Source organism: Aotus nancymaae, unplaced genomic scaffold (genome assembly GCF_030222135.1).
Source record: "Aotus nancymaae isolate 86718 unplaced genomic scaffold, 86718_ANA_hifiasm-v0.15.2.pri h1tg000089l, whole genome shotgun sequence".
In the NCBI taxonomy this organism is placed as follows: Eukaryota; Metazoa; Chordata; class Mammalia; order Primates; family Aotidae; genus Aotus; species Aotus nancymaae.
This window is the reverse complement of record NW_026988504.1, coordinates 1,384,686-1,406,050: the sequence shown is the minus strand read 5'-3', so window position 1 is coordinate 1,406,050 and position 21,365 is coordinate 1,384,686. Positions and strand designations below refer to the sequence as shown.

Below are 21,365 nucleotides of genomic sequence, written 5' to 3'. Positions count from 1 at the left end.
AAGCCATCCTCCCACCTTGGCCTCCTCAGTAGGTGAGACTATAGTTTCAAGTTATCACTCCTGACTAATGTTTGTATGTTTTGTAGAAATAGGGTCTCTCTATGTTACCCAGGCTGGTCTCTATCTCCTGGCCTCAAGCAATCCTGCCACCTCAACCTGGCACATGTCTGGGATTACAGGCATGAGCCAACCACCACACCCAGCCTCCCTATTTTTTTGAGATGGAGTCTCTCTCTGTCGCCCAGGCTGGAGTGTAGTGGCGCAATCTTGGCTCATTGCAACCTCTGTCTAGCAGGTTCAAGCAATTCTCCTGCCTCAGCCTCCCCAGTAGCGGGGACTACAGTCACCTGCCACCATGCCTGGCTAACTTTTGTATTTTTAGTAGAGACGGGTTGCATGTTGTCCAGGCTGATCTCAAACTCCTGACCTCAAGTGATCCGCTCACTGTGGCCTCCCAAATTGCTGGGATTACAGGTGTGAGCCAACACACCCAGTCACTTTTTAAAAAATTGTTATTATTTTATTTTATTTGAGACAGGGTCTTGCTCTGTTGCTGAGGCTAGAATGCAATGATGAGATCTCAGTTCCCTGCGATCTCTGCCTCCCGGGTTCAAGCAATCCTGCCACCTCAACCTCCCAAGTAGCTAAGACAATAGGCGTGTGCCACCACGTCTGACTAATTGTTTGTATTTTTTGTAGAGACAGAGTTTAGCCATGTTGCCCAAACTGTTCTCAAACTCCTAGAGGAATAGCTGGGATTACAGGTGCCTGCCACCACGCCCAGCTAATTTTTGTATTCTTAGTACAGGATGGTTGGTTTTGCCATGTTTGCCAGGCTGTTCTAGAACTCCTGGTCTCAGGTAATCCACCCACCTCAACTTCCCAAAGTTCTGGGATTATAGGCGTGAGTCACTGTGCATAGCCACACTTTTTTTTTTTTTTTTTGAGACAGAGTCTCTATTGCCCAGGCTGGAGTACAGTGGCCTGATCTCAGCTCACTACAACCTCTGTCACCCAGGTTCAAGCAATTCTCCTGCCTCAGCCTCTTGAGTAGCTGGGATTACAGGCACCTGCCACCACGCCCAGCTAATTTTTGTATTTTTAGTAGACATGAGGTTTTACCATGTTGGCCAAGATGGTCTCAAACTCCTGACCTCAGGCGATCTGCCCTCCTCAGCCTCCAAAAGTGCTGAGATTACAGGTGTGAGACACTGCCTGGCCAATTTTTTTGTATTTTTAAGAGCCAGGGTTTTACAACTTTGACTAGGCTGGTCTCAAATTCCTAGACTCAAGCAATCCTCCCGCCTTGGTCTCCCAAAGTGCTGGGATTACAGGCGTGACCCACAGCACTCAACCTCATTTTATTTTATTTTATTTTTTTGAGGCAGAGTTTCACTCTTGTTGCCCAGGCTGGCGTGATCTCGGCTCACTGCATAGAACTTCCACCTCCCGGGTTCAAGTGATTCTCCTGCGTCAGCCTCCAGAGTAGCTGGGATTACAGGCGTGCACCATCATGCCTGGCTAATTTTGTATTTTTTTTTATCCAAAATGTGCTTATTGAGATGGTTTCACACTCATCCTGATTCGGAGTGCTTTTAGTGCTGCTTCCTCCTGAAAGAACATCCTTCTGTTAGCCTCGCTTTTCCTTCTGTGGGCTGGCAGAGGACAGTGGGGCAGCCCACAAAACTACCGTTTGTGCCTGGCTAAGACCATGGCGGTGTGACAGCATCCTGGGCATTTCACATCCGTGAAGCAGGAACCGGGGCCCTGCAGCAGGCGTGGGACCCGGGGCTCTGCACTGGGCGTAGGAACCGGGGCTCTTAGGAACCGGGGCCCTGCACCAGGCATAGGAACTGGGGCTCTGCACCGGGCGTAGGAACCGGGGCTCTTAGGAACCAGGGCCCTGCAGCGGGCGTGGGACCCTGGGCTCTGCACCAGGCATTTCTTCTTGTGTTTCCTCTTCTCCTCTTCTGGAGAGGGATGAATGAGATCCTTTGTGAGAGGCATGTTCTCGTGAGTAGGTTGTCACTGCTGGATAATTTTGTATTTTTAGTAGAGACAGGGTTTCTCCATGTTGATCAGGCTGGTCTCTACTGACCTCAGGCCACCCACCCGCCTTGGCCTCCCAAAGTGCTGGGATTACAGGCGTGAGCCACCGTGCCCGGTCCTGAATGCTCTATTTTTTTTTTTTTTTTTTTTCCAGAGACGGAGTTTCGCTCTTGTTACCCAGGCTGGAGTGCAATGGCGCGATCTCGGCTCACCGCAACCTCCGCTTCCTGGGTTCGGGCAATTCTCCTGCCTCAGCCTCCCAAGTAGCTGGGATTACAGGCACGCACCACCATGCCCAGCTAATTTTTTTGTATTTTTAGTAGAGACGGGGTTTCACCATGTTGACCAGGATGGTCTCGATCTCTTGACCTCGTGATCCACCCGCCTCGGCCTCCCAAAGTGCTGGGATTACAGGCGTGAGCCACCGCGCCCGGCCACTCTATTTTAATATGATATTAACTGTTCTGGAAACATCATAAAGGTCTTGGAGAGGATGTCTCTATGTTTAAAAGGCAGGGGTGGGTGTTCATGGAAAATACTGACTTCTAGAACCATCAACAGACACAGGACCAGCAGGGAAGTCTACTGAGGAACAAGTAACCCACTCATGGGTGGGGCCTCACCTGCTCTGGGTGCTGCTGTCACATGAACGTCCCCTGCCTGGTTCTCCTGCCTGAAGCAGCCAGCTTGGACTCTAACTGTGAAGAGAGTCAGACGATACACATTGAAAGGTGGTCTGTAAAGCCACCAGTCTGGACCCTTCAAATGTCAGCATTATAAAATATTTTTTAAAGTGTGTGGCACTATTTTAAAAAGGCTGAGGTGCAAGAATTACTTGAGCCCAGGAGACTGAGGTTGCAGTGAGTGAGATCATGTGGCTGCTCTCCAGCCTGGGCAACAGAGTGCGACTTAGTCTCAAAAAAGAAAAACAAAAATGAAAAATTATTTGGATGCTGAGAGAATTAGGAATGAAAAACAATAGCAAAAAAAAAAAAATTTACAAGTGTGTGGCAAGAGGCGACAAGAAAAAAAATTAAAAATAAATTTAAAAAAGGCCGGGCACGGTGGCTCATGCCTTTAATCCCAGCAGTTTGGGAGGCCAAGGTGGGTGGATCACGAGGTCAGGAGTTCAAGACCAGCGTCACCAACCAACATGGTGAAACCCTGTCTCTACTAAAAATAGAAAAATTAGCTGAGCGTGGTAGCCCGCACCTGTAATCTCAGCTACTCAGGAGGCTGAGGCAGTAGAATCGTTTAAACCAGGGAGGTGGAGGTTGCAGTGAGCCAAGATCATGCCATTGCACTCCAGCCGGGATGACAGGGAGAGACTCTGTCTCAAAAGAAAATGATAGGCTGGGTGTGGTGGCTCATGCCTGTAATCCCAGCACTTTGGGAGGCCGAAGTGGGCAGATTGCCTGAGCTTAGGAGTTCGAGACCAGCCTAGGCAACACGGCGAAACCCTGTCTCTACTAAAATACGAAAAATTAGCTGGGCATGGCGGCGTGCGCCTGTAGTCCCAGCTACTCGGGAGGCTGAGGCAGGAGAATTGCAACAACCCGGGAGGCAGAGGTTGCAATGAGCTGAGATTGTGCCACTGCATCCCAGCCTGGGTGACAGAGCGAGACTCCATCTCAAAATAATGATAATATTAATAATATTAAAAATAAAATAAAATAAATTAATTTTTAAAAAATTAGCTGGGCATGGTAGTGTGCACCTGTAGTCCCATGCACTTTGGAGGCTGAGTTGGGAGGATAGCTTGAGCTCAGGAGTTCAAGGCCAGAAATTCAAGACCAACCTAGGCAATATAGCAAGACTTCATTAAAAACATATTATTTTTGAGGCCGGGTGAGGTGGTTCATGCCTGTAATCCCAGCACTTTGGGAGGCCAAAGCGGGTGGATCACGAGGTCAGGAGTTCAAGACCAGCCTGGTCAACATGGTGAAACCCTATCTCTACTAAAAATACAAAAATTAGCTGGGCATGGTGGCATGTGCCTGTAATCCCAGCTACTCTGGAGGCTGAGGCAGGAGAATTGCTGGAATCAAGACCCAAGAGGTGGAGGTTGCAGTGAACCGAGATTGTGTCACTGCACTCCAGGCTGAGCTACAGAGTAAGACTCCGTCTCAAAAACAAAACAAAACAAAAAAACCCAAAAATTTGCTGGGCGTGGTGGCATCCGCCTATAATCCCAGCTACTCAGGAGGCTAAGGCAGGAGAATCACTTGAAACCAGAAGGCGAAGTTGCAGTGAGCCGAGATCTCACCACTGCATTCTAGCCTGGCAACAGAGCGAGACTCTGTCTCAAAAAAAAAAAAATTATGTCGAATTCTTCTGCAAAAGAGACTTGTCTCCTCCCCCATTTATTTGTTTGTTCAATGATGTGTCTATAGGCGATCTCGGCTCACTGCAATCTCCGCCTCCCGGGTTCAAGCAATTCTCCTGCCTCCGCCTCCCCAGTAGCTGGGATTACAGGCATGCGCCACCACACCCAGCTAATTTTTATAGTTATTTTAGTAGAGACGTGGTTTCACCATGTTGGCCAGGCTGTCTCGATCTCCTGACCTCGTGATCCACCCACCTCGGCCTCCCAAAGTGCTGGGATGACAGGGGTGAGCCACCGTGCCCGGCCTGTTGTTTTTTTTTAGACAGTCTCGCTCTATCACCCAGGCTGAAGTGCAGTGGTCCAATCTCAGCTGCACCCTCCACCTCCCAGGTACAAGCGATTCTCCTGCCTCAGTCTCCCTAGTAGCTAGGCTTATAGGCGCTTGCCACCACGCCCAGCTAATATTTGTATTTTTAGTACAAATCCTGATCTGCCTGTCTCAGCCTCCAGAAGTGCTGGGATTACAGGCGTGAGCCACCGCGCCCAGCTGGGTGTTTATAGTTTGGATTATAATTCAGAGTTACAGGAGATCTTGTGGTCGGCTGTGCCCCCCGCCATTTCCATCAGTGTGTGTGTGTGCACACATGTGCGCATGTGTGTGTGTGTAAACACTTCCTTACTTTTGGGCACTACAAAATATTCCAGGTTCAACCTGTGTATTTCCTGACTCTGATACTGTGATATAATAAGAAATGCATACTGAATCTCCGCCCTGGGTTCCTGAGACAGAGCTTCTACCAGCCTTGCAGACAGAGGCAGGAGGAGTCTTTTATTCTAGTATTTGGTCTTTGACTTGGATCCTGACATAGAGCTCCTAAAACCTTTATATAAAATCTCCTGACTGATAGGAGCATCTGACATGGGGCTCCCAATTCCCTGGAATTTCCTGGGTGACAGGAGCATCTTTTGTTCTAATGAGGTGACTCCTGGTGGGCACCTGGACAGCCTTGGGGTTGGGGCTGGTGGCAACCACTGTGTGATCAGAGGAGCAGAGCTTTGAGCCCCACTTGCCACCTCCAGGAGGGACAGGGGCTGGGGGCTGAGCTGATCACCAGTGACCAATGATGTAATCAGTCATGCCTACATAATGAAGCCTCCATAAAACCCAAAAGGACAGGGTTTGGGAGTTTCAGCTGGCAGAACGCTCAGAGGTTCCTGGAGGGTGGCGCTCCCGGAGAGGGTGCGGAAGCTCCAAGCCCTGTGCACTGCTTCCATCTGCTGTTCATCTATGTCCTTTGTAATAAATGGGGAAACATCAGTAAGGTGTAGGCCGGGCACGGTGGCTCACGTCTGTCATCCCAGCACTTTGGGAGGCTGAGGCCGTCTGATCACCTGACTGCCTGAGCTCAGGAATTCCAGACCAGCCTGGGCAACATCGCGAGACCCCATCTCTACAAAAAATACAAAAATTGGCTGGGTGTGGTAGGTCACATCTGTTATCCCAGCACTTTGGGAGGCCAAGGCAGGTAGATCATTTAAGGTCAGGAGTTTGAGACCAGCCTGACCAACATGGTGAAACCCTGTCTCTATTAAAAATACAAGAAAAGAAATGAGCTGGGTGTGGTGGTGCAGCCCTGTAATCCCAGCTATTGGGGAGGCTGAGGTAGGAGGACCAGTTGAACCCGGAAGACTGAGGTTGCAGTGAGCCAAGATTGCACTACTGCAGTCCAGGCTGGGTGACAGAGTGAGACTCCATCTCAAAAACAAACAAACAAAAAACCAGCAACAACGGCAAAAAAAAAAAAAAAAAAAAAAAAATGAGTTGGGAGTGGTTGTGCACATCTGTGGTCCCAGCTGCTTGGGAGGTCGAGGTGGGAGGATTGCTTGAACCCAGGAGGTTGAGGCTGCAGTAAACTGTGATTATGCCATCACACTCCAGCCTGGGCAACACAGTGACACCCCATCTCAGAAAATAAATCAATAAATAGGCCGGGCATGGTGGCTCATGCCTGTAATCCCAGCACTTTGGGAGGCAGAGGCGGGAGGATCACAAGGTCAGGAGTCCGAGACCAGTCTCACCAACGTGGTGAAACCCGTCTCTACTAAAAATACAAAAATTAGCCGAGTGTGGTGGCTCACGCCTGTAGTCCCAGTCACCCAGGAGACTGAGGCCTCAGCCTGCAGGATCTGATACCATCTCCAGGGAGAAAGTGTCAGAATGGAACAGAATTGGAGGACACTCAGCTGATGTCCACTGGACACACTCTCGGTGTTTGGGGAAAATCCCCACACGCATTTCGGTGACCTTACCAGTATTTCCTGTTGGATGTTCACTGTTGAGTGCGTGACAGCTGGAAAAACACTTATTTTTTTCCTGTCTCAGACATCAGCCCAGCCCCACAGTCAGCCATGTCTCCCAGGACCCTGGTTCCTTGTGACGGGGAATGGCATAGGGACCAAGATATGGGGGCCAGGCACACTTGTTGCTACTGGGATATACATTCACAAATATTAACAAATATATATGTATATATTTTGAGACGGAGTTTCACTCTTGTTACCCAGGCTGGAGTGCAATGGCGCAATTTCGGCTCACCGCAACCTCCGCCTCCTGGGTTCAGGCAATTCTCCTGCCTCAGCCTCCCGAGTAGCTGGGATTACAGGCGCGCACCACCATGCCCAGCTAATTTTTGTATTTTTAGTACAGACGGGGTTTCACCATGTTGACCAGGTGGTCTCGATCTTTTGACCTCATGATCCACCCACCTCGGCCTCCAAAGTGCTGGGATTATAGGCATGAGCCACTGTGCCCGGCCAACAAATATTTTTATTTTTTATTTACTTATTGAAGATGGGGTCTTGCTGTGTTGCTCAGGCTGGAATACAGTAGCTTTTTTTTTTCTTTTTGAAATGGAGTTTTGCTCTTGTTGCCCAGGCTGGAGTGCAGTGGTGTGATCTCGGCTCACTGCCACCTCTGCCTCCCGGGTTCAAGTGATTCTCCTGCCTCAGCCTCCCGAGTAGCTGGGATTACAGGCACCCGCCACCATGCCCAGCTAATTTTGTATTTTTAGTAGAGATGGGGTTTCTCCATGTTGGTCAGGTTGGTCTCGAATTCCTGACCTCAGGTGATCCGCCTGCCTTGGCCTCCCAGAGTGCTGGATGACAGTTGTAAGCAATCGTGACTTTTTTTAAGTACAGAGTTTAAATTTGGAATAGATGCTGTCACACAGCGGAAGTTCGCTGCTTTGAGTCCCTCGACAGCAGAGGCTACACCTTCGCCATCGCCGCTGGAAGGAAGGAGGCACTGTATTGGGTGAGTGTCCTGAGTGCTTTTGCTCCAGAGAATGAAAGGCGCCAACCGTCCTGGGAAAGTTAAGTCAGCGTGGACAGTGCAGGGTCATCCCAGGGCGTCCCCGTCACGTGGGGCTGCAGGACAGTGTCCTCTTCACGTCCTGGGCCTCGTTTTGTCCCGGGTCCTGCAGGAAAGCACGGCACTGATCCGCCGACTGACTTCTAGGTGAGCTGTGCCTCTTTCCGCTTTTGCCACAAACGTGGGAAGAAAGGATTTATTCATTGATTAAATCCCTTTGGGCCCAACTCGCAAGTGTCATGTTAGTGAGCCTGGTGCCCCCAGACACACACCATCCGTGCCCTCAGGTCCCTTTCAGCCCCCTCAGAGAAGCAAACTTCACGCCTGCCAGACTGCAGCGCTCAAGGAAGAGCCAGGCTGCAGGCAGCGCCCCGCACGTGCTTCCCCAGCTCTGACAGCACCACAGGCCCCGCCCACCCAGCAGAGCCTCCCCAGACACAGTGACAGCCAGGCCCCTTTCAGGTCCCCAGGCCCCCTCTCCCTCCCAAGCTCTGTCCTTGTAGGGAGTCCGGTCTGAGGCCCTGCCTGGAGGTCTGGCTCTGGAGGCTCTAAGGACGAGGCCACCAGACCCCCACGGACCCCTTCTCTCACCTCCAGCCCTTGGTCTCCCTGACTCCCTTGGCTGCTGGGACTCCATGGATTCCCGCCGCAGACCACAGAGAAGTGCCCTACAGGGGGATCGCAGACAGGCCACTTGGCTCTGCCGGGGATGGCAGACATCCACCCACGGGTACCAGTCCTGCTTGGGGATTCTCGGGCCCGGGGCAGCCCTGACTCATTGGTGCAGAGGATCAGACCCCAGGACACCCATCCCAGGGCACAGGGACTTCACAGTCCTGGCCATGTGGGAATGGAGCTGTGGCCGGAGGGCGGGTATACATCTCATGCTGACCCAGCCCCAGTGTCCTCCTCTGACCCTTATGGTCACATTGCCTCTCTGGGCCTGGTTCTTTGTAAACTGGAGTTTATTTTTTGAGTCAAGATCTCGCTCTGTTGCCCAGGCTGGACTGCAGTGGCGCGATCTTGACTCACTCGCAACCTCCACCTCCTGGGTTCAAGCGATTCTTGTGTCTCAGCTTCCCGTGTAGCTGGGACTACAGGTGCTGCCACCACGCCCAGCTTATTTTTTTTTTCTTTTGTATTTTTAGTAGAGTCAGAGTTTCATCATGTTGCCCAGGCTGGTCTCAAACTCCTGGCCTCAAGCGATCCGCCCACCTTGGCCTCCCAAAGTGCTGGGATTACAGGCGTGAGCCACCGTGCCCGACCTGTAAACTGGAGTTTATGATGAAACCCACCTACTAGGGCTACTAGGGGATCACATGCCAATGTGTTCAGAAAGCTCCACCACAACAGTGCCCAGTATTGGTGCTGGTGTCACCTTGGTATTATCAAAACTACAGGTAGGGGTGTGTGTGTGTGTGTGTGTGTGTGTGTGTGTGTGAGACACAGTCTCGCTCTGTCTCCAGGCTGGAGTGCAGTGGCACAATCTCGGCTCACTGCAACCTCCACCTCCCGGTTCAAGCGATTCTCCTGCCTCAGCCTCCCGAGTAGCCAGGATTACAGGTGTGCACCACCACGCCAGGCTAATTCTTGGATTTTCAGTAGAGACAGGGTTTCACCATGTTTGCTAGGTTGGTCTTGAACTTCTGACCTCAAGTGATCCACCCACCTCAGCCTCCCAAAGTGCTGGGATTACAGGCATGAGCCACCGTGCCGAGCCTATTTTTTCATTTTTATTTATTTATTTGAGAGACAGAGTCTCTTCCTCTGTCACTCAGGCTGGAGTAGTGGCATAATCACTGCTCACTGCAGATGTGACTTCCCAGGCTTAAGTGATCTTCCCACCTCAGTCTCTTGAGTAGCTGGGACCAGCGGTGTGCCTCACCGCACTCACCTAATGTTCTAATTTTTTTTTTTTTTTTTAAGAGACAGGGGTCTCCCTGTGTTGCCCAGGCTGGCCTAAAACTCCTAGGCTGACGCTATTGCCTCTCCCTGGCCTCCCAAAGTGCTGGGATTACAGGCTAGAGCTTCATGTTTTTGCCCCAGGAATCCCGTGTCTGAGGGTTAGCCCACAGACACGCTTACCCACATGCAAAGTGGTGACCACACCCGGAGATGCACGTGCACCCTTTGCACCTGAGTGTGCAGCAGAGCCCTCTGCAGGCCCCGCACTGTCACACCGGCAGCAGCTCACCCTGCACCCAGAGACAACGTGTGCTACGTAGCCATCTGTGTAAAAGAAAAAAATGCAGCTGGGCGCGGGGGCTCATGCCTGTAATCCCAGCACTTTGGGAGGCTGAGGAGGGCGGATCATGAGGTCAGGAGATCAAGACCATCCTGGCTAGCATGGTGAAACCCCGTCTCTACTAAAAATACAAAAAAATTAGCTGGACATGGTGGCACGTGTCTGTAGTCCCAAGCTGCTTGGGAGGCTGAGGCAGGCGAATCGCTTGAACCCGTGGGGTGGAGGTTGCACTGAGCTGAGATCGCACCACAGCACTCCAGCCTGGTCGGCAAAGCGAGACTCAGTCTCAAAAAATAAGAAAATGTGTGTACATGTGTGCATGTGTTTACTGGAATTTTCATAAAATGATCTCTAGGAATATCCACAAGATAACCCTGTTTATCCTTGGACGCAGAGCTAGGGAGCCTGGAGCTGGGTGGGAAATGGGCAGTCTCACCCTCATGCCTTCTGCATCTTTTGAATTTTGAACCATGTGCACGAATGACCTAGTAGAAATAAACTGCAAACATTTGAAGAATTGTCAGCTGCGCAGGAAGTGTTCTGGGTTGGTAAGAGTTTTGAAACTAGGGGCCGGGCATGGTAGCTCACGCCTGTAATCTCAGCACTTTGGGAGGTCAAGGCAGGCGGATCACCTGAGGTCAGGAGTTCAAGACCAGCTTGGCCAATATGGTGAAACCCCGTCTCTACTAAAAAAAACAAAAATTAGCCGGGCGTGATGGCACGTGGCTGTCATCCACGGAGGCTGAAGGAAGAGAATCACTTAAACCCAGGAGGCGGAGGTTGCAGTGAGCCAAGGTTGTGCCATTGCACTTCTGCCTGGGAGACAGAGTGAGACTCTCTCTCAAAAAAAAAAAAAAATTTTTTTTGAAACTAGAGAGAACCAGGGCTTGCACAGCATTCTGAGTGCAACAGACGCTGCTGAGTCGCTCACTTGGAAATGGCTCACTTACGCTTCGTGAATTTCTTCCCAATAAAAAATAAACAAAAAGGGGCCAAGTGCAGGGACTCATGCCTATAATCCCAACACTTTGGGAGGCTGAGGGGAGAGGATTGCTTGAGCCCAGAGTTGAAGACCAGCCTGGGCAACATAGGGAGACTCCATCTCTACAAAAAATTAAAATATTAGCCAGGTGTGGTCGCGGGTGCCTGTGGTCACAGCTACTCAGGAGGCTGAAGTAGAACTGCTTGAGCCCAGGAGGCTGCAGTGAGCTATGACTGTGCCACTGCACGTCAGCCTGGGCAACACAACGAGATCGTGCCTCTACAACAAATGAGTAAAGATACGCAGCTGGCACCATCCGCCCTGGGAAGTGGGCATCTGGTGAGGGGCTGAGGGGAAGCAGGGCCCCTCCAGAAGACACTGCTCCGAGTCTGTGCATCAAGACAAAGTCAGAGCTGGGGAGTTCCACGGCCCGTCCCTCTATCCCCCTGCTGCCCTGGGGTCCCGGAGAGGAGGTGTGAAGCAGGTGGAACTGCCCATTCAAATAAACACATCAGCAGGTGAGGTTCTTGTCTTTTTTTCATCATTTAAAAAAATGTTACAAAACAGTATCATTCATCATATATTTCTTGATTGTTCCTTTTTAAAAAAAAATTTAAGTGATAAAAAAGTCATTTTATAAAATAATATAAAAGGGCTTGATGGGTGGGGCCGGGTGGGGCGGTCTGAGCTGGTGGGCTGAGGACCCAGCACTTTTCTTCTGGCTCCCCTCATCGGGAAGGGCCCTCCGGCCACAGCTGGGGATGACAGCACATCCCCCGTATCTGGCTGGGCCTCTTACAGGCCGTGGGAGACGGGCAGGCAAAGCCGGGGCCGGGAGGCCGGTGGGCAGACCCAGGCAGGGGGACGGCTGGGGCCCTGTCCTGAAGAGATGGGAGTGCCTGCTGGTGGGGGTGAGGTGGCACTGGGCAGCGGGTGGCCTTGCCCCTTGGTGCTGGCTCCTCCTCCAGACAGTCCGCCTAGCTTCCGCTGCTCAGCATCCCCAGCAGCTCGCTGGGCTCCAGTCCCTGCTGCTGGGCCACCGTCTGCACGTCGAAGCCCATGTGCATGAGGAACTGGGCCACGTTCATCTCTTGTCCCGTGAACTGGTCCCGGACAGTGGGACACGAGGGGTTGCAGTGGGGCCAGGGGCAGCTGTCCACCAGGTGGACGGGGCAGCCCTTTAGGGGGGTCTTGCTGGCTTTGTGGCTGTCATGGAGGCTCCTATCCCAGCAGTGCAGTGCTCGGGGCAGTGAGATCCCCTTCACCTGGACATCCGTCCAGTGGCTGTGGAGGAAAACCGGGTTGGGGTCATGTGGGCAGTGGTATCACCACTGAGGTGGCTGTTTTCATTCTGAGACCGAGCTGGAGTGCAGTGGTGTGATCTCGGCTCACCGCAACCTCCGCCTCCCGGGTTCAAGCGATTCTCCTGCCTCAGCCTCCCGAGTAGCTGGGATTATAGGCACGTGCCACTGTGCCCGGCTAATTTTTGTATTTTTAGTAGAGACAGCGTTTCACCATGCTGGCCAGGCTGGTCTCAAACTCCTGACCTCAGGTGATCTGCCCACCTTGGCCTCCTAAAGTGGTAAGTCACTGCGCCCGGCTTGTTTTTTTTTCCTTTAAGACAAGGTCTCCCTCTGCCTCTCAGGCTAGAACACAGTGGTGTGATCACTGCTCACTGCAGTCTCAACCTCCTGAGTTCAAGTGATCCTCCCACCTCAGCCTCCCGAGTAGTTGGGATTACAGGCGTGAGCCACTGCTCGGCCGCGGTGGGGCTGAGTCTTAATTCTTGTCATATAGACGTTGCTACGAGGGGTTCTGGCAGCCCTAGAAGGAAACCCCATACACGGAGCCAAGAGGCCCACGGGAAGCCAAGTGCAGCTGGGGAGCCTGAGGACTTCTGAAGCTGATGTCACAGACGCCAGCTGCCCGGAGCCCGGGGACACTGACCTCCGGATGATGATCTCATGGGAGAGGCAGGCAGGGGCAAAGCTGGCCCTGTTGGAGAGGAGAGAGTAGCTCGTGAGCTCCCCACCCCCTCAGTCTCTTTCCCACCCTCGTCTCCTAGAGCTGTCCCTGGCCTGGCCATCGCCCTTTCCTGTTGCTTTGGCTGCCAGCTGCTCCTCTGGCCCAAGCCTCCCCTGGAGTCAGCCAGCTCCCAGCTGACCCTTAGCCCTTTGTGCCACAAATCCCTCCTCGGAGTCCACCTCTTCCAGGCAGGGCCTCCCAGGCGGGAGCAGGAGGCTGTCCTAGACAGGGAAATATTATGCTACCATCCAGAACCTATTTTTTATTTTGAATGGGGGTCTGGTTCTGTCACCCTGGCTGGAGTGTGTGCCACAATGGAAGCTTGCTTGCCTCCCACAGGGAAGGTTAGCTCACTGAAATCTTGAACTCCTGGGCTCAAGGGATCCTCCTTCCTCAGCGTCCCGAGTAGCTGGGATTACAGGTGCTGCCACCATGCCCGGCTAATTTTTGTATTTTTTGTAGAGATGGGGTTTCACCATGTTGCCCAGGCTGGTCTTGAACTTTTGGCCTCCAGCAATCCGGCTGCCCCGGCCTCCCAAAGTGCTGAGATTATAGGCATGAACCACCATGCCAGGCCCAAGACCTCTCTCTATATATATATTTTTGAGACGGAGCCAGGCTGGAGTGCAGTGGTGCCACCTTGGCTCACTGTAACCTTCACCTCCTGGTTCAAGTGAGTCTCCTGCCTCAGCCTCCCAAGTAGCTGAGATTACAGGTGCACACCACTATGGCCGGCTGTTTTGTATATTTTGTGGAGATGGGGTTTCGCACGTTGGCCAGGCTGGTCTCGTACTCCCGACCTCAGGTGATCTGCCCACATGGGCCTCCTAAAGTGCTGGGATTACAGGCGTGAGCCCCATTGCACCCGGCCTAGAACCTCTATTTTTAAATCAAGAGTGAGCTGCCCAGCGAGGGGCTCCCGGGGTCCATGCACTCACGGCACGTCCTTGAGCGTGTGGCGCACCTCGCGGCCAAGATTCTCGATGTACAGCCGCTGGCCCTCCTGCACCGGCTGCCCTGAGAGGTGCACGTTGCCCACAGTCAGCTGGGCCTCGTCAAACAGCCACTGCACCACGAACACGGGGCCTGCAGGTGGCGGGGCTCAGTTCGGCCTCCCCATGACCCCCGCTCCTGCCCCCCACCCCAGGTTCCGAGCTCAGCACCCCCAGGTCCCCTCCAGTGCTGCTGAGGCTCACAGGCCGCTAGGCTCGGCTGGACTCTCCCCAGGGGTGCCAGTCACCAGTCCCTAAGAATGTGGCTTCCTTCTTCCAAACCAGCATTTTTATAATCCATAGGTTCATAACTAAACAGATAAATAAACCATCTTTCCTTGAAAAAGGGCTCTTGTTAACCCCTCCATGACCTTGGCCTGCTTCTCAGCCATTCCACTTTCACTAAAATTTGCTGATGATTCACTCAAATACAACCTCACCACTCCTCAGAGTGAGGGGCTGGGGAGAAACTGGCCCAGGGCCCTGCAGCAGGGAGGGGCAGCTCGGGGATTAGCTCCAAAGCATGTCCCTAGCCACGGGTGTAGACAGGGTGACCACCTGTCCCGGTTTGCCTGGGATTGGGGGGTGTGAGTGCTGAGGGCAGGCAAGTCCCAGGCACACCGCAGCGACAAGGCCCCCTGAAACACAGCCGGCCTCCTCCCTGGACCAGGGCAGCGGTCTCCAAGCCCAGCCCAAAGGGCTAGAGTCCACGCTGGATTTTAGCAGCTGCCCCGCTGCCCACTCACAGCGCAGAGTCGGGTAGATCTTGTAGCCGAAGAAGCAGTTCCACTCCTCGCCCTCCTGGAACTGGCGGCGGCAGCGCTCTGGGACCACCCCATTCCAGTACCTGGAGCCAGAGCTGCAGGTTAGGCTGCCACGGGCCTCGCCCCCCGGAGCTCCCCACCCGCAGATGCCGCTCCACCCAGGCCCTTTTAGGGCAGAGCTGCAGGGCGGAGACCGGCCGTCCGGGCTGGGGCACCTGATGCCGCGGCGGATGGCCTCCGTGGGCGCACACGTGATGGTGTCGATGCAGTCTGTGTGGCGATACTGCTCGCTGTCCAGGAACCAGCCGGAGTCGGCCAGGCCTCGCACCTGGATGGCCGGGTAGCCCAGCTCCTCCAGCTGCTCAGCCACGCGGTCCACATTCAGCAGCACCCCGGTGCCCCCCGCGCTGTGAGGTGGGCCAGGCGTGAGGCCAGGTGGCTGGGGAGAGGCATGCACCTCCCCCAGCCTGCTCAGCCTCAGCCCGGGCCCCGAGGGTGACAGGAAGCCTGCTTCGTTCTGAACTGCGCGTGCCTCCCACGGTCTAAACTGTGCATGCGACCCGTGTTCTCTGTTCACGTGCAAGACCCATGGCCTTCAGGGTCCTGGGGCAGAGGGGCTGGCAGGGCCCCCGCGCAGGCCGGCGTGGAGGCTGGCAGGTCACCACACTTTCCTGACACGGCCATGCTCTCCCCTCCCTCCTCCCCTTCCTCTCTGTCTCTTTACCTCAGTTTATCTGAAAATGAAGATAAACTACGTGGCCTCAGGCCCCTTCATCTGCTCCCCGTATGTCCCCTGGGTCTCCTGCATGCCTGCTGGGATACTGGGACCCACAGGGGTGATCCTCACCTACCGGGCCCTGGAGGAGGGACGTTAGTCCATGGCCAACCCCTAACCAAAGACCTAGGTCCCTGCAGCCCAAACTTTCCCCTACATCCAGCAACCATCGAGTCCAGAAGCATTCTCTGGACAGCGTCCGGTTGCCCAGCACTCTGGAGCCGCACCTCAGAGTCCCCAGTGATGCCAGTTCTCCCAGCTCCAGCCTCTCACCCTCCCAGCCACCTGCCAAGATCTGCACAGGCTCCGCCCCCTCCTCACCTCCCATACACCCCCACCCCACACCCATTCCATGCGCCCTCCACACCGGTCCCTGCCTCTCACCTCCAGCGCCCACCCCACCCTGCCCACCTGCTCCCGGCCAGCAGCAGCACCTTGGCCCCGCTCAGCCCTCTGCCCAGGAGCTCTCGCACCACCTCCTGGATGATGAGGGTACCCATGAATGCATACTCATCTGCAATAGAGAGAGGGGATGGCCTCAGGTGGGGGCTGGGCGGAGAACCATCTCCTACACCAGAATGTCTGGTAGAAGAGTTCTGGCTCTGCTGGGGGACTGGGGGGAATCTTCTGGGGAGGGGTCCAGGACTGGAGGAAGGTGGGTACACCAGGCCATGCTGGGGCCCCCTCCCTAGGGAATATTCAGAAATAAGGACCCCCTACAGTCTTGGCCAAGCGGGAGTGGGTGCGTGGGGCGGGGACCCTGGGACATACTATCAAAGGCTTTCAGAGTGTGGCAAGGCTGAGTGTCGGCTTTTCCCCAGAAACCCCCTTGTCCCCCCTCATCCCTGCCCTGCCGGGCCTTGCCGTGCCCTGGGAAGGCCGGGGACTCACTCTTCTCGGACTTAGATGAAGCCCCGCTCCAAACATCACTGGAGCAGTAGGGGATGAAGCTGCAACACAGGACCGTGAGCCTGCCACAGCGCCGGCCGCCTGGCAGCCTCCAGGAATGATGAAGGACCCACAGGAAGGACCCCCCAGAAAGGACCATCCCAGGACAGGCCTCCCCAGTAAAGACCCCCAGGATAAGACTTCCCCAGGAAGGACCATCCCAGGATAGAACCCCCCTAGGAAGGACCAACCCAAGATAGGAGCCCCCATGGAGGACCCCCAGGAAGAAACCTCTCCAGGCAGAACCCTGCTCCCCTTACACCATGTTAGCGTTCCACCAGTGGGGGTTCTCCTCCGGCTGTGAGGACAGGATCCCTGTGCCTGGGGACAGAGGCGGTGGGGCTTTCTAGTGGGAGGAGGCTGCTCGGGGACGGGAATCCCAGGCGGGGACTGGGCTCCTACTTGGCCCCAGCAAGGGAGGTGTGCCAGTGCTGCCGGCCTGAACCAAGGTTGCCGGGAGTGGAAGACCGTCGGGTTTAGCTACCCAGGGAAGCCACCATAGCCACGGTGCCCGGCCAGGATGCGACACTAGGTCTGACCTTAACTTCAACCCCCACCCCCGCTTTGACCCCCGGGACGGTAAGCGCCTATTAAATGCTAGTGTGGAATGGACCCCAAAGGGCGAGAGTGAAGGGCGCCCCTTGCTCTTAGGAACTCGGGCGCCGGGCTGGGTACGATGAGCGGGGTGGGGGCCTCGCTGGGGCTCAGGGAGCGGGCACGGCTTTCTCCTGGACCCCACGTGGAGGCCGCCTTCCCCGAGGCCCGCCGCTGACCTCTGCGAGTGCGCGGCCAGTCCCGGGAGCTCATGAGGCGCCGCATGGTGTCGTATCTGGAGTCGCAGTTCTCGCGGTTGAAGCAATACCAGCCGCCTGCGGACACGGCCACCGCGCTCAGGCCCGCGCGCGCAGGGACCCCCGCCCTGGCCCCGCCTCGGCCCCCGGACGCACCTTCCAGGAAGAGCAGCCACCGCCTGCTGCCCTTGGACTCCTTCAGGTAGTAGCTGTAGGGAGGACACCGAGCGGTCGGCCCGGGCAGCAGAGCCGCCGCGCTTCCCCCGCGCCCGGCCCCGGCGGAGGGGCCACGCCACCTGTTCCCCGGCGCGCGCGACGGTCGCACGAGGGCGCCCTCGGCCAGGCCCACGCGGAGCGCAGCGGACGGCGGCGGTCCCGGGAGGTGGCGCTCGCGGGGCAGGGAAGGGACCGCGCGGGCTGCGGTCCGTGGAAAATCCCCACGGCCCGCCCGGCGCGGGTCCTGCTGTAACCTCGGCGCCGGCGGCTGGGCGAGAGTCTTCCCGGGGCGCGCAGCGGCGCTCAAAGCGTGCAATGCGCCCGCAGGGAAGGAGCGCGCATGGCGGGGGCGCGGGACGTTCCAGGGGGTGCCGGGGGCGCGGGGACCTGGCGTGCAAGCCTTCAGGCAGAGGCCCGACCCCACGCCCGGGTCTCCCGGCTGTCCTCCGCCTGCTGAGCGCGTGGGCGCCTCCGCCGCGCCCCGACACCTGGCCTCACGTCTCTTATCTACTTCGGGGCTGTGGGGTGGGGGGCAGTAGGACTCTCCCCGCCCCCCGGTGTCGCCTGTTCCCGCTGGAGCCAGGCGCACTCTCGGGCTGCATCTCCCCGCCCAGGGACCGAAGGGCACAAGCAAAGCAGCTGGGTCTGGTGGCTGAGGGGGCAGTGCCCGAGCTGGCCGGGGACCAGACCTTCCAGCGCGGCTCTGCTCTTCACGCGGAAAGTCAAGGAGGCGAGCCCTCCCCAGGGCCGGCACCGCGGGGCGCCCGACGGAAGCCCTTTTCCCCCCGCCATCCCGGGGAGAGAACGGCCGCGGCCCGCAGGGAGGGTCCAGCCGGAGACCCGGCGCGTCTGGGTGAAGCAGGGAGGCGCAGGGTGCGGGCCTTACCTGGCGGGGTAGCAAAGCGCCGGGCGGGGCGGGGAGGCGCAGGGTGCGGGCCTTACCTGGCGGGGTGGGGAGGCGCAGGGTGCGGGCCTTATGGGGTGGGGTAGGGAGGCGCAGGGTGCGGGCCTTACCCGGCGGGGCTTCCGTCGTTGCAGGTCACCGAGGTGTTGAGCAGGAGGTGCAGGCGCAGGTCCTCGTTGAGCTGCGGCGCGGAGCAGGGGTACAGGGACTGCGCCAGGCTCTTGACCTGTGCCATGAAGCTGTCCATGTTGCCCTCCACGGCCGTGAAGTCCAGCGGGAAGCTCTCCACTGGCTGTCCAGCCGCCGGCGCCGCCTCGGTCCGCGGGGGAGGAGGCGGCAGGGGCGGCGGCGGGGGCGGCTGCTGACCCTGGCGCCGCCAGGTCTTCCTGGCCTCGCCGCCCCCCGCGCAGTGCAGCAGGCCCAGCAGCAGCAGCACGCGCACCCCTCGGCCCATGGCCGCGCCGCTCGGGTCCGCGGCCACCTGCGGACAGCGGGCGGCCTTGAGGCGGTGGCGGCGGGGGGTGCCGGGCCGGGGGTGCCCGGGCCGCGGGGTGCCGGCGGCTCCTGCTCGCTCGCCCCCGCTCCCGGCCGCCGGGCCTGGCGGAGAAGTCGCGGGTGGCTGGGCGTCGAGGCGCTCGGGGCCGGGTGCCGTCGGCCTCCGCTGCTGCGGCTTCGCGCCCGGCCGTCCGAGGGCAGCGCAGGGTCTGGGTGCGCTGGCTCCGGCCCGCGCCAATGAGCGGCGGGGGCCGAGCCTGGGCGTATTTGCGGGGGCCGCGGCGGCCCGGGTGCCCGCGCGTTAGATGTGCCGCCGCCGCCGCCCGGGCTCGGCGGAGGGGGGAGGGGGCCGCGCTCGCTCTTTTCTTGGCGGAGGCATCGCCTTTTCTTCCCAAACCGCAAGCCTGACGGAGGGGCCTGGACTACCCCGCCGCGGCCGCCGGAGGCGCTCCCGGCCCGGCTCCGTGGGGGGCAGCGCGGCCGGGCGGCCCCGGCGGCTCCATTCACCGCGGCCAGCCCGGCGCCTCCGCCCCCGCCCCGGGGCAGCTGGAAGGGGCGGCGGGTGGGGGGTGGCGACGGGGAGGGGCGAGGCTTTTCCGCGCCGGGGGGGATGGGGGAACTCCGCCCGCGGCGCAGCTGGCCGCGCCCGACGGGCTGGGGGCGCGGGGAGGGCGCGCTCACCTGGAGCCGCCAGCGTCCCTCCCATCCCCCACCGCCCAGGCCCAGAGCGGGCCGTGGGGGACTCAGACCCCGGCCCGCATCTCCCCACCCGGAGCAGCCCTGGGGCCCCGCTCTCACCGCGGCCAGCGCGGGCGGCCCAGCGGCCCCAGCCTCTCAGCGCCCTGGCCCTGCGCCGTCCCGCTGGTGCGCCCGGCTCGGCTGCGCTCCCCCTCTGGCGCTGGCGCGGAGCCGCCAGGGACTTTTATCCAGCGGGGCCCCCCGGGATCAAAGCGGCGGCGGACACAGGGCTTCGAGCCGAGGGCCAGGCAGCAGCGGCGCCAGGGCCTCCTGGAGAAGCGGACAGGTGGGGCGCGAGGTCCTGGCTTCCTCGGAGACCGGTGGGAGGGACCGCGCGCCCCTGCAAGGCGCCGCGGCGGAGTCGCCCAGTCCCGGGCCGGGGTGGGCAGATTCCGGGCCGCTTCTGCTGGCACTGGAGTCAGAGGGAGCTGCGACTTAAGAAGATCACAGGGGCCAGAGGCGAGGTCTTGGATCTCCGCCTGCCCCAGCCTGGCTGCTGGCCCCTGCCCAGGACCCCCAAGAACCTTCCCCAGCCGCCACTTGGGGAGGAGGCCAAGGGTCGAGTGGCTGCCTGCTAGGCCTCTGCTCGGGGCGCTTCATGCCAGGAAGGGCGCCTGGCTTCACCTTGGAGAGCACCCCTGTCCACTTCCGAGGCTCAGGATTCCTGTGGGAAATCAACGCTGGAGGTTGGCGGACAGGAGGCGCTCAGGAGGCTTCCCGCTGCGGGGCGGGGGCAGGCGGGGGTGTGTGCACGAAAGAAAGGAAACAGACACACACAGGACCGGCCGGCAGGGCAGCCTTTCCCTCTCACCGTCAGTTCCGCAGCCTGCTGGGTGGCATGACGCCCATTTTAAAGATGGGAAACTAGTCTCGCGTTTCAGGACAAGGGTCTAGATCCAAGCAGAACTTCCAGAGCTCCTCCCAATTCAGGGCAGCGGGGAGCCCACAGCACCCAGTGGGGCAGGAGAGCAGAGGCTGCAGGGTCATGGCTGCAGCCAGGATGCCGCCTGGGCCTCGGACCCCTGACCCTGTGCACATCTTCCTTGCCAGCCCCAGGCTGAGTGAGGAGCTTAGGGAGAAAGTCCCACCCATGCTTTCTGGGTCTGGGCTCTTGCAAAACACTGAGAGACCAAACAGCCCTGAGAGCTGTTGCCCGGTGCATTTGACGGGTGTAAGGGCACCCCTGTGTAAACCACAAGGCCTAAGATCAGGCTGCGGTGCCCTGGAGGTCAGCCTGGGCTGGAGACATTCTCAAAGAGGGAGGCAGGCAGTGTTCCTAACACAGGTCCACTCCACAGCCCCCCCACCCCCCCTCAACACACACACACACACACACACACACACACACACACACACGGCAGATTGCAGTATTTCCCTGACAAGGGGAACTGAGGTTCAGGAATACTGATGGAAGAGCTGACTGCCCTTAGCTCTCTGCTCACTCAGAAATCCACACCTGTTCCTCTGTCGTCGGGTCAGTTTAAAGACCACGTGTGGGCCGGCGTGGTGGCTCACACCTATAATCCCAGCACTTTGGGAGGCCCAGGTGGGCGGATCACCTGAGGTTGGGAGTTTGAGACCAGCCTGATCAACATAGAGAAACCCCGTCTCTATTAAAAATACAAAATTAGCTGGACATGCCTATAATCCCAGCTATTCGGGAAGCTGAGGCAGGAGAATCGCTTGAACAGAAACACAGAGGTTGTGGTGAGCCGAGCAAAACTCCCTCTCAAAAATAAATCAAT

At 57.5% G+C, this 21,365-nt stretch overlaps 1 protein-coding gene across 1 annotated transcript; it reads right to left on the bottom strand.

Annotated features, from left to right (window-relative positions):
* Positions 1-11,491: 11,491 nt before the first annotated feature.
* On the bottom strand, positions 11,492-19,121 carry NOTUM (notum, palmitoleoyl-protein carboxylesterase). The gene is made up of 11 exons (XM_012452700.3): positions 18,498-19,121; positions 17,424-17,476; positions 17,250-17,345; positions 16,737-16,797; positions 16,420-16,478; positions 15,940-16,042; positions 14,969-15,160; positions 14,736-14,836; positions 13,936-14,083; positions 12,920-12,967; positions 11,492-12,256 (listed from the first exon to the last, which is right to left on the bottom strand). Exons 1-11 carry the CDS (start codon positions 18,839-18,841, stop codon positions 11,950-11,952), a joined length of 1,512 nt encoding a protein of 503 aa, XP_012308123.2. The 5' UTR covers positions 18,842-19,121; the 3' UTR covers positions 11,492-11,949.
* Between the last annotated feature and the right edge of the window lie 2,244 nt (positions 19,122-21,365).

Bases quoted from the DNA above. Each gene is read 5' to 3' on its own strand.
- NOTUM (XM_012452700.3), bottom strand. From the start codon at position 18,841: ATGGGCCGAGGGGTGCGCGTGCTGCTGCTGCTGGGCCTGCTGCACTGC. The intron at 14,837-14,968 runs GTGCCCCAGCCC...CTCTGGCTCCAG, and splicing joins GCCATCCGCCGCGGCATCAG to GTACTGGAATGGGGTGGTCC. The intron at 12,968-13,935 runs GTGAGTGCATGG...CCTCTCCAACAG, and splicing joins CACACGCTCAAGGACGTGCC to GGCCAGCTTTGCCCCTGCCT.